This window comes from Sinocyclocheilus anshuiensis, unplaced genomic scaffold (assembly GCF_001515605.1).
Source record: "Sinocyclocheilus anshuiensis isolate Anshui unplaced genomic scaffold, SAMN03320099.WGS_v1.1 scaffold94, whole genome shotgun sequence".
NCBI classification, from domain to species: domain Eukaryota; kingdom Metazoa; phylum Chordata; class Actinopteri; order Cypriniformes; family Cyprinidae; genus Sinocyclocheilus; species Sinocyclocheilus anshuiensis.
The window spans coordinates 79995-92771 of record NW_015546049.1 but is presented as its reverse complement, the minus strand read 5'-3'; the positions used below and the strand labels follow the sequence as shown (position 1 = coordinate 92771).

Here is a 12777-nt window from a genome sequence, read left to right as displayed (position 1 = left end):
ATCCCCACCTTACACAACTCTACTCCTGCGCATCATTTGGAATGATCTTTGTGCAGAAGATGAAACTGAAGCCATAACAACGATATGGAATGGATGGGTGTGATGCACATGAGTTTGTCACACTGAAAAAAAAAAAAAAGGAGAAACAAAGAAAAGAAAAAAGGAGAAACCCAAGCCCACAGTTTTGGTTATAAATCTTTATTTTTCATATAAATATAAATGTGTGGCGGAGGCGAATATGCCACCACCTTGTGGGGGAGATATAGCACTTAATCTAAGGAAGACTGAGTGAGAAACAGGATCCTAGTCCCCCCACCCAATGCTTTTAGTCTTTGTACAAGGGTCTCTTGTATGTGGTGCCTGTCGTGTTGCAATGTGGAAATGCTCAAGATGTGGCGAGGTGGGCTTCAGGATTTATTTAATACACGGCAGCCACCTGAAGTGCATGTGTGCAGGAAACTCAGGAAATAAATGTAACTGACTGCAAAACCCGCCCTCCCCAGATCTAACAGAACAGGTAAGACGCCCCCACTCCTTAGTATAAGTGACTCAAAAAGTTGTGTAAACAGGTTCAACTTAAATATATTGAGGTAATGGGTAATGGAATTGTGATTGCTTAGCTTTTTTATAGGAGTGAATCAAATTTGAATGCAATCAAAGAAATAAAAAATAAAAATGTAGAAAACAATAAAGACAGTAAATTAACAACTCTGTAACCGTCTCAGTTGAGTCTTGTACAACAAATGACAATCAGTGTCCCTGTTGTTTTACCCACAGGGGAAAGAATTTCACATGAACAATCTGTTCACTCAGATTCTTCAACAAAAATTCACGTCAGAGTTCAATTCAGTTTGTTTTTTAAAAAACAAAAAACAAAAATCAAAAGTTATTTTTGATTCAGTTCAAGAATTCAAAAGTTTTCTTCTATGAATAGGACAAAAAAAATGGAACGAGATTATTTCCAGTCCATTCACAAATTCACAAGTCAAAAAGTCCCCCCAAGTGCAAGAAAAAGAAAATATAAGAATTCCCCTTGCAGGAAAATTCACTTGTACACAGTCCAGTTCTTAACACTCACAGAAGAGAAAACAATGACTTGCTTACCAGCATTCAGAATCAAATGAAGAAAATAATGTATATCACCCCTCTTTGGTTGAGGATGAGATGCTGAATGAAATCCAATGGATGGCAGGGTAATGTTTCTTCACTCTTTGACTCTCAGCGATCGTTACCCTCCCCCGTGATCCTGACAGCTTCAACACGATCCAATGAGGGCACAATCCCCAGCTGATGGAGATCAGATTGCGAAGACGAACAATACACAGCACCTCTCAACGCTTCAGCGAATTCTACTAGTACACTAAGCAACTGGATTCAGCGTGATTTAAGTTCGGTTGAACAAAACAAACTGGACGCGAAACAAAAAAAGCGCAGTTTTGCCACACTGCCGCATAACTGTTAGGCGCGATCAGGCCCACTTCTTCCACTTAACGTGCGAACACGGCAGAAAAACTATCCCAACACATTCAATAACGGTCATCAAACAACCGGAGACTCAGATGCAACACTGTGCGACTGTAATGCAGGTCGCGGGTCTAAACGCAACCCATTAGCGTCATAAAATTGCCCAAAGACTTAATTCACAAAACAAATGCAGTTTTGCCACACTGCCGCATAACTGTTAGGCGCGATCAGGCCCACTTCTTCCACTTAACGTGCGAACACGGCAGAAAAACTATCCCAACACATTCAATAACGGTCATCAAACAACCGGAGACTCAGATGCAACACTGTGCGACTGTAATGCAGGTCGCGGGTCTAAACGCAACCCATTAGCGTCATAAAATTGCCCAAAGACTTAATTCAGCTCGCCGCTGCTCAGATCCACAGCCTCAACGAGCTCAGGTGCTACTCGCCTTCCCCCACATGGCGGCGCCCGTGTCAAAAGTCAAAATAAAAGTCTCCACGTAATAGAATTTGTAGATCCCCTACACTTCTGAACAGTTTACAACTCTTTCCCACCAAATGCCAATGTGATGTATCCCGATCTATATCACACTGTGTTTGTTCGCTTAGGCCAGAGGAGAACTGGTCCCCAGACTGAGCCTGGTTTCTCCTAAGGTTTTTTTTTTCTACATTTCTGTTACCTGATGGAGTTTGGGTTCCTTGTCACTGTTGTCTTCTTGCTTAGTTGGGGTCTGAAAGACATTTAACTATCAGTAATTTATCGAGATGATCTCATTTACTGACACCATTGGATGAGAATAAAACTTGAACTGAATTAAGCTAGATGATGGCAGTATTGTCTTCTGTAGAACTGCTTCACAGCTGAAGCGCATCTTGCAACATCGACACTGGTATTCAACTGAACTGAATCAACACTGAACTGACTTGAACTGAATAATGACATTGCTGCCTTTTGTAGATCTGCTTATAGTTTCAAAATTTTTCAAATTGACTTGTTTCAAATTGATGAACTTAACACTGTTATTGATTTGAACTGAACCAACACACAAAAAAGCCCCTAAATATGTAAATATAGTAAAGGTGGTCACATTTACCGCTGTTCAGGCAACTTTTGTGAACAAAATCCAATAAATTCCATAAGAATCAATGCAATCTGGAATGTTGTGAATGAGATAAAGATCCTCATGCAGATTTTGCATCAGGCTTGGTTGGTCAATCAAATTTGGTGAAGTGACCAAAAGAAAGATGCCTGGTTCAAAAATCTATAGACAATAGAAAATTGACCTTTTTTGCTTGCAAAATCTTGCTGAAAAAAAAGCAAAATTGGGTAACACTTTACAATAAGGTTCATTAGTTAACTACTTTAGTTAACATGAACTAAGAATGAACAATACTTCTACAGCATGTATTAATCTTAGTTAATGTCAACACTTACTAATGCATTATTAAAATCAAATGTTGTGCTTGTTGACATTAGTTAATGCATGTGAATTAACATGAACTAACAATGAACAACTGTATTTTCATTAACTAACATTAACAAAGATGAATAAATACTGTAATAAATGTATTGTTCATTGTTTGTTCATAACTAACATTAACTAATAGAACCTTACTGTAAAGTGATACCTACACTTTACAATAAGGTAAAAACACTGGGTTAAAAACAACCCAATTTGGGTTGTTATTAACCCAAGGGCTGGGTAAATATAGGTCAGTACCTATCTTGGGTTAAATCAACCCATTTTAGCATAATGGGTTGATTTAACCCAGCTAATGGGTTTATTCATTTTTACTATATTACTAGCTTATTTTTTTACTTCATACATTAAGTAAGGTTTACAGATTAGCTTAAATCCTCTAAACTTTTCTAAAATACTCCACACAACCACTGGTTTGCATGATAACTTCCTTTATTTTCCTTTATTTATCATTTACAGCATTGTTTATATCGTTTTTAATAGCTATACATATTGCCTACATTTAAACTCGTTTAACAAACATTAGAACAAAAATTCAACATTAAACAGAAGTAATTCACGTGTAATCGACCAGTCTCTGTTATTCTGTTTCCATCGTAACGGCGCTGGTTCTCGTGCCTGAGCTGGAGTTGTGTTCGGCGGGGAACTGCTAACGGACCGCCCGCCCAGAGTTTCACTCTAGCCGAAACATGCTGTGACTCCATAACCTGCCAATAAACAAACAGCTCTGAGGACATGTTTTAACATCCAAACAAAGTATTATATTCTTTATCTTTATGAATAAAATCATTTATTTTATGCAAAGCATCAGGCTTTTCTATCACGCAAAAAGACCGCGACACTCGTTAAAGGTGATTCACACCGCGTGCCTATGTTGCGTATGTTGCTCTGCATAAAATTTAACTATATACAGCACAGCAACGATTTTATAGATAAAATAAAATGTACACAAACCTGTATTTTACCGAAAAATGCATCAATTAGATGGCGCTTAGAACTGCTCTCTCGTGAAGTGAAGATGCAAAATCCCCGCGATAAATAACTCAACCGCTGGGTTACGTCTGACCCTGGATCTGAGTAACACTAAAACTACCCAAACATTGGGTTGTTATGTCTGACCCAGTAGCTGCAAAACAACCCAAACACTGGGTTGTTACATTTGACCCAGGAGCTGGGTAACACAAAAACTACCCAAACACTGAAAAAATAACCCAAAAAAATGACCCAAAAGGCTCAACCCAGCATTTGGGTTAAAAAAATAACCCAGGATTTTTTAGAGTGTAAAATTGTGTATGCACAATTACTGCATACTCACAAATGACAACTGTATTCTGCTGCTGTATGCATGTAACCATCTGAATAAATGCACAGGTATTGGACAGAACGCTTGCACTAAAACTGCAGTTTGATGTACGAGGTTTAGACAACTCACAGATTGGACATTAAGTAAAATGGAAATTACAGCAAGAGCATCAACAACTGCAGCCATCCACAAATGACAGCTGCAATGCAAAATATCTGCCGCCTAGTGCCTGCAGTATAAATGGGCATCACAAAGCTGTAGAACCTGAAGTGGAATGGCTGTTTCGCCTCTCTAGTGGCTCAGAGGGAATAATGAGGTCTTCTCAGAGCAGTGCTATCTCAGGTAATCATTACTGCAAGAAAAAAAGAGAGAGGGTGAATGGGACAGAGCTGAACAATAGTGATGTCGGGAATGTTTTAGTGGCTCATCCGTTTGCGCGTGCGTGTGCTGTAGATCAATGGCAGAGCTCCTCAAGAGTTTCTCACCGTGATGTATCGCTCTGTCTCAAATAAGCAGCCAGACTGGGAGGGAGATAGAACAAGAGTCCATTCTGTCTTATTAGGTGGAGAGAATGGAGATAATGCCTAAAGGCGATGGTTTCACTGAAAACATTATCACTGGGAATAGCATTAACCTTTTATTATTTCCCCTCCTGACAGGAAGGGGACATCAGGCCGAATATTACGAACAATGTATCACACAGCATTTACATTTATTCATTTAGCCGGTGCTTTTATCCAGTGTGTGCTTATACAGTATTTTGGATAAATGCTGATGAATTCAGTTACCAATAAATGTATTATCATCTCTGTTTAAGAATTTTTACCATGCCAATTCCACAGAATTCTGCATATTTCTGTCAAAAATCGATGTGAAAAATGCAAGGAAAGTCTACAGATTGTATCTGGGGTTACAAACAAGTAATACAATATAACATAAATGATACATCTAAAGCTGGCAGTACCATGAGAAGTGACTTGGTACATTAAAACATTCCTCAAAATACAATAAATATAAACAAATAAAGCTACAACAGAGATTAAAGTGATATTTTATTTATTTATTGTTTTTTTTTTTTTGCTTGAATGCATGGATTCAAGAAACCTGCTGCCAACATTTATTTAAACAACATTGTGAATATTGCTGTAATTTTTATATGGTCACTAAGATTCATAAGGAGAGTGTCATCATCTGAGATATTTTTAGCTGTTTTATTTTATACCGCATGAATAGGGTTCACTAACTATAGTTAGATCAAGATTACTTCTTGTGACAATGAAAAAAATAAAATAAAATAAAGCTTTTAAAGGAGTTTCGTTATTTTGCAATATATTATTATTTGTCACTATTACACAAGATATTGCGGTTCATTTCAAGATTGCTGGTGAGATGAGATGTTACTCATACAGCCTTCGGTTTAACATTGAAATAATTTTGCACCTAATTATAGTCATTGGTTTAAAATCATCTGCCATAACATAGATTCATCTGAAAGCAAAGCCCTATGCGGACAAAAAATGAAGGAGAATGAGAGCAAGATTGAGAGTGAAGCTAAGAGAAGAGACAGGTGGCAAAGTGGCTTTTCACAGCCGAGCCCTGTTCCCATCCACTGTGGGACTGGTTGGGAGCCAAAAAATCCCACACTACAGCAGTTTATAAACTGCTGATAAAAATTCAAGCTTTTCCCTGAGAATTTCCTTCAGCTATCCTCTCAGCTCAAGGAAAATGTGTGTGTTTGTCAGTGTGTGTGTGTGTGTGTGTGTGTGTGTGTGTTCAATCAATACACGTCTCACATTCTCTCCTTGTAGTGAGAGGATGTGCAGTCCAACCATGGAAGAGTGACTGAGAGAAAGAGAGAGTCTGGAAAATCAGGTTGCAGCAGCAGTAGGCATCTTCATGATACTGGAACGCTATTAAACTCCTCCACAACCTAATTTCAACTTGTACGCATTTGCTGCATATAAATGCCACTGTGGATACTTCTGTTCTGTCCAAAGAAACTTCAGTAATAACAGTAACCACTACAGCATCAACTCTAGGATTAGTGCTTTTCCCCACATTTAACCGAACAATTGTGACTGATGTGATATGAACATTGAAACAAATTCAGTGCATTTCCAGCATGTATAGTTTTCTCAACGCTGGGGCTTTGGCTTAGGCTCTTGTAGAAAAGTCGATTGAAAACTGTGGGTTGTTATTACCTTCTCACACGCTGCTTGATTTAGTGGTCTGCAGTGTACAGTGATAATGTGTGTTAGTGGTCTATCTCATTGATTCTGGAGCAGCTAGAGTGAGAGGAGAACCTCAGGGCTGTAGGGAGGGCACTAGCCTTTCACAGCCATTCGAGATCGCTTTCAACTCCACTAGAAACAAGCCTTCGTAATCTAACATTCGCAGAGAGCTGGATTGTAAAAAACAAAAAACTGTCATCAGAGCTCAGAGAGTGAAAATCGAAAGAGGGGAAATATAGTAGCAGTCTGTGTAAGAAAGAAGTGTAGAGTTCTTGCAGGCATTCAGAGGGGAACCCAGTGTCACATAAAATATTAATGCAGATCACCGTTGTCTTTCTATTTGGACCTCTGAAGAAACAAATACAATGGTGTGAGTTAAACCAAGCTGGAGATGTAAAAGTACAAAGAAATCAGGTTGACAACACCTCAACACTTTCCCGATCTGTATCACACCGTGTTTGTTCACTTAGTCCAGAGGAGTACTGGTCCCCAGACTGAGCCTGGTTTCTCCAAAGGTTCTTCACTGTGCACTGCAAATTTCCGTGATCCATGATGTCACTGAGATTTGAAATGTTGCAATTAAAATGCTGAAGTAAACTGTTTTCTGTAATAGGGAAAATGTCTGTATTAACCTTGTAACCTCAAGACACACACTGTTTACTCATGGCAGAATTACAATGGATTTGAAGGAACACGCCACTATTTTTGAAAATAGGCTCATTTTCCAACTCCCCTAGAGTTAAACAGTTGAGTTTTACCGTTTTCGAATCCATTCAGCCGATCTCCGGGTCTGGTGGTAGCACTTTTAGCTGTAGCTTAGCATAGATCACTGAATCTGATAAGACTGTTAGCATCTAGCTCAAAAATGACCAAAGAGTTTCTATATTTTTCCTATTTAAAACTTGACTCTTCAACATAACCAACGTGACCACCTGCTTGCACAGGGAGCGTGCTGGGGACTATTTTCAGGCGCTGCATAATATCATTGCGCCTGCTGCACCCATGGTACGGCAGCAAAGTTCCTTGATTATTACGCCGGAATGAGAGTATAGTTCCTAGCCATATCGGCCTAGAAAATCGCAACTTTTCATTTTCCGTCGGTCTTAGTACACAATGTAACTACAGAAGAGTCAAGTTTTAAATAAGAAAAATATAGAAACTCTTTGGTCATTTTCGAGCGAGATGCTAACGGTCTAATCAGATTCAATGATCTATGCTAAGCTACAGCTAAAAGTGCTACCGCCAGACCCGGAGATCGGCTGAATGGATTCGAAAACGGTAAAACTCAACTGTTTTAACTCTAGGGGAGTTGGAAAATGAGCCTATTTTGTGAGTGTTCCTTTAAGAGGTTATGAAATGCCAAAAGTAATTAAGTACAGAAAAGTGGTGCACTATTTGATGAAGTAGTAATTTTAAATAATCATGTACTTAAATGTTACTGAAATGTTAATTCAGTTGGCTTGTAAAATGTCATTATGACCTATGCACTTTGGAGAACTAAATGAATCGTGAGGAGTAAAAAATATTTTTTAGCCTGGGAAATGTAATCGAGTAAAAGTATGAGTACTCAAGAGTTTTGAACGTATTCAAGTGTTTTGAAATAGAAGAGAGAACTCTATATTGTGAAGTTTTATCTGTGAATCTCATGTGTATTAGTATGAGAATAACTAGCTACTAGTTATTACACGGCTCTTTGGAATACATGATTGTGATTGGTCAATCCTCCCATTCAATAGAGTGATATTTCCGGTTATCCAGTCATCAGAAACCAGCCCTACTTTCATGTCTCTCTTATCACACCATAGACTCTTATGTTTTAAAGAAACATAACTCAACTGCCGCCATCTTGCGTATCAGGTACACAAGTAAACTGTAGTAAAAAAAGAGTACTTAAATATTAATATTACTGTAATATTTTTGCAGTTACTGTCTTGTTGCTAGGAGGACTGTTTCTAAGCAGAAGATTTAAGCATATTTTAAAGGCACTAATCATTATATTAACATACACTACTGTCCAAACTGTGAGTTTAATAAGACTATTTTAATGTTTTTGAAAGAAGTCTCTTCTGTTCACCAAGGCTGCATTTGTTTGATCAAAAATACAGTAATTATGAAACATTATCACAATTTAAAATAAGTTTTCCATGTGAGTATACTATAAAGTGTCATTTATTCCTGTGATGCAAAGCTGAATTTTCAGCAGCCATTACTCACATGGTCCTTCAGAAATAATGCTAATATGCTGATTTACTGCACAAAAAATATTTCCTATAATTATCAATGTTGAAAACAGTGCTGCTTCATGTTTTTGTGGAAACTGTGCTACTTTTTTTCTGGATGAATAGAAAGTTCAATGAACAGCAATTATTCTAAATGTCTTTACGGTCACTTCTGATCAAATGAATGCACCTTTGCTGAATAAAAGTATTTATTTCCTTAAAGTACCTGTTAAAAAAGTCTTTCAGCAAATGGAATCGCTTTCTAGGTGGACCCATTTGTTCATAACACTGCCTGACTGTACATTATCCCTCACTTAGCAAATACGTCTTTCCTTCTCTTTTAGCTCTGATTGTCCACGAAGGTCCCTCCGTATTTCGCATCTTTAACCGCTGGCAGGCTGTTAATCAGCAGTGGAAAGTCTTAAACTACGACAAGGTGAAAGCCAATGAGGAGCATCAGAAGACCGGTGCCACATTCCGGACCCTCACTCTGCCGCTGACGCACCGAATGGGGCTGACCGGCACAGAAGGTGAAGCCTCCACCTCCACGTCCTCCCTCATGGCTGCAGCTGCAGCAGCCACCATAACCCCCACCACAAACTCCGTCCCGTTGGCAGCAGGTGCCACGACAGAGCTGCAGGACTCATCTGAGCCCAGCAATGGGCAGTCCTCGCTGCCAGACCACCACTGTGCTTATAACATCCTTCATCTCCTCAGCCACCACCTGAGGCCCCAGGAGCCGCGTGGACAGACCAGCAACAGCAACCGCGAACTGGTCATGAGAGTCACTACAGTGTGAGGCCTTCTATGAAGTCCAGTTTACGGTTGAATCTCTGCATGCGACGTATTTAAAAGAAAGGATTCACTGAGGAGAATTAAACAGTGTTAACCGACGACCCAGTGCAGTGCTGTCCGGGTTTAAGGCATTTGTTTTTTCTGTTTTTTACAGTATTGAATAAAACAAGGAAGCAGTTTCTCTCACAGTGGCTACAGGAAATATTATGGCCATAAAGCTTCACATGTGAGCAACTGAGAAAGGTCAAAGGTCAGTGGGGTGGAGTCTCTGAGTGTGTGTATTGAGTTTTATTGTCAGCTCAAGGCCACAGTCAGAGCTGTGACCGTTCTGAAGCACAACCATAACAATGCAATCCAGTTTCTACACTGACAGCCGCTGCTGAACTAAAACAGCTCAGAGTGAAGAACAAACGTGTTTGTATGTAAAACACACATTACACTAATTTTACGATTACTACATGTTGTATTTTCAGATAAAATCCTATTATTAATGTCACTTGCGACAATGAGCAAGTCTAAATCGGTTTCCTAACAAACCAAATGGGGTATTGAAGGATCATACTGTTGTGTTTACACTCACAGGCAGTATGTTTTTTAGCGAAATCAATCCTCTTTGTCTTCTCTCAGTCTTGTACATCAGTAACAGGAAACTACGTTACAGTGGAGACAACTTGCAGCAAACATTTTCGAAACTACAAAAAAGTGGCCCAATTTGAGGCAAATTCTTGGTCAACTGACTTATTTTGTTTACATTTGTTAAATTTGTGAGAGAAAAAAGGTTGCTACATTAAAAAAAAACAAATCAAACTGGTTTAACTGTTGTACGCGTCTGTTTCTCTTCTGGAAATAGCTGCTACCACACAGCATTCAATCAAATCATTCATTTCAGTAATGCATTTAATGTGTTTCCTTTCCAAGCCTGAGGCTTCAAGCAATCAAGAGCACTTGAAATGTTTACATTAATCCCATTTTTATTATAACAATTACATTTTTTTCTCAAAACAAATACAGACAGAAAGTGGATCTAAGTGGCTCGGTGCTAAAAAGCAGGAAACAGCACCAGTGCCTCCTCCAAGCCTGACCACAGTCTGTTAGTCCGTGAGTAATCATATATGCCTTCTCCTTCTGGTAATGCTCCGCTCCTCGGGATTTCTCAATTTTAGAAAGAGAGGAAAAGACTGAACAATTAAAGCCCAAGCAAATGAACTGTTTGAACAGTGCACCTCCAGATCCAAGAACAACTTGCACAGAAATAATCACAAATTGAGTTTAATGCATTTGATGACAGAAATGAGGTACAAGTTGGAAACACTTCAATAAATCAGTGTGGGATTGGTGATTTGAAGATGAAGAGTGAATAGGCCTATATTGTGTTTGAATAATCATGGAGCAGAAAAATCATTGCATAATATAACCTAATAATTAAAAATGAGTTGCAGCAATGCAAAACATTCACAGCACTTCCTCTAAACAATGCTAAATGTACAGAGAGTAGAGAGACAGGGAGGAAGTGTCAACAGCTTACATTGACTGCATTTAAAGATGCGTTCAAACTGCTGCTGATGTGTGGTTAATTCCATGTGAAACAATAAAACCAAGGCACAAGAGATCTAAGTGTTTTGACATTTCCTTCACTAGAATCCAGCTAAATTCCAGGCAGATGGATACATTATAGTCATAATGGAAAAAAAAAGGAGTAAAAAAATAACAAATGGTGGAGTGTTCCATCTACTCTACTAGTGTCTTTGTTTGCTCATCCACAGCGACTGATGATCTTCAGAACCTGCAGGTGATCTGCTACTCCAGTTCCACCAGTAGATCTCCCTCTCCGACTGTATCTCCAGCTTTACAGTGCACACTCTTCACCTGAACGATAACACACATTCTATTAGGAGAGTCCAACCATTCTGCATCTGAAAAAGCTATGTGTGTTGAAGTCAGTCAGAGATGTCAATCAAACACACTGGACACAGGAAGCTTCCCAGAGAAATGTTGGAGAAAATGATCTAACAAGAAACTAATGCTCCCATATTAAGACAGACAGAAAACCCTGCTTAATTAAAATCACACAAAGAAATATCTTTGCAACCACTTGACATTGTTTCTGTACAGATCTTCCTACACAAATGCATACAGATGATTCTTCAATTAGGACAACACTTCGGGCCCCTAGAATCATTTTAAAGTAATTTCTTTCTTTTTCTATAAATTATAATTAGAATTTATTAATTTGAATACTTTTTGGATACAACTGATGTTAATGCTTCAGTGATTCTAAACTTTACTATGAACCTGGAGTATTTTAAGAAAAATACACACACATGCTGCATGAAGCTGCATTATTTTAGTATCACTAAGATACTATTGTAGTTTTCAGATTAATATTTAATTAGTTTTATTTCTATATTTTGCATTTTCATTTTAGTTTTAGCAATTGATGTCATTTTTATTCGTTTTATTTACATGTCTATATAGTTTTTTAAATTAATTTTTATTATTAGTTTCAGTCATTTTAGTACATCAAATACATCAATCAAACTAAGTCTAAATGAGAAATGTTTTGGCAACTAGCTGAAAAATATTATATGTAAAAATGTTTTACATAAAATTATTTTTATGGTTTTAGTTTTAGTTAAATACAACAACCCTGACATTAAAGGGATAGTTCACCCAAAAATGAAAATTCTGTCATAATCCAAGAGTTCTCTGACCCTCCATAGACAGCAAGGATCATAACACGATCAAGATCCAGAAGCGTAGCAAGGACATCGGTAAAATAATCCATGTGATAATCCATGTGGTTCAACCGTAATTTTACAAAGCTATGATAATACTTTTTGTGCGCAAAAGAAAAAAAATAACGACTTTATTCAACAATTCGTCTCCTCCGCATCACCCTGTAGCACCATTTTGGAGAGTATCCACTGCGTAAACAACGTATGTTGTTCTAGTGGAAGAGTGTGTTCTTTATGTCATATCGATTTATGATGCACAGAGTAGTGAGGAGGAGTATGTGTGTGTGAGCTCACCTTAGCAGTCTTTGCTGCGGTCATGCTGTTCTGCATCTTCATGGCTTCAATCACACAAATCTCTTGTCCCTCTGCAACCTTCAGAATGCCAAAGAACAATAAACCACAACAGCTATTCCACAATGAGTACTTTATAATAACTTCTTAAAACATATGACTCATAGAATATCTTCCCTCCACATATTTAAAGGGGTCATATGATGCGATTTCAATTTTTCCTTTCTCTTTGGAGTGTTACAAGCTCTTGGTGCA

General features: G+C 38.2%; 2 protein-coding genes across 2 annotated transcripts in view; one reads left to right on the top strand and one right to left on the bottom strand.

Moving 5' to 3' along the window:
- LOC107699089 (E3 ubiquitin-protein ligase MARCH4-like) overlaps positions 1–10168 on the top strand; it is a 43499-nt gene extending 33331 nt beyond the window's left edge. Inside the window, exon 4 of the mRNA XM_016500254.1 lies at positions 9046–10168. Coding sequence (XP_016355740.1) covers positions 9046–9500 — 455 coding nt within the window. The 3' untranslated portion in view covers positions 9501–10168. The remainder of the gene's footprint in view (positions 1–9045) is intronic.
- A 297-nt stretch (positions 10169–10465) lies between these two features.
- Positions 10466–12777, bottom strand: part of pcca (propionyl-CoA carboxylase subunit alpha) — a 56198-nt gene continuing 53886 nt past the window's right edge. The window contains exons 22-23 of the mRNA XM_016500253.1: positions 12526–12603; positions 10466–11362 (exon numbers count right to left, since the gene is read on the bottom strand). Of these exons, the coding sequence (XP_016355739.1) occupies positions 11294–11362; positions 12526–12603 (147 nt within the window). The 3' untranslated portion in view covers positions 10466–11293. The remainder of the gene's footprint in view (positions 11363–12525; positions 12604–12777) is intronic.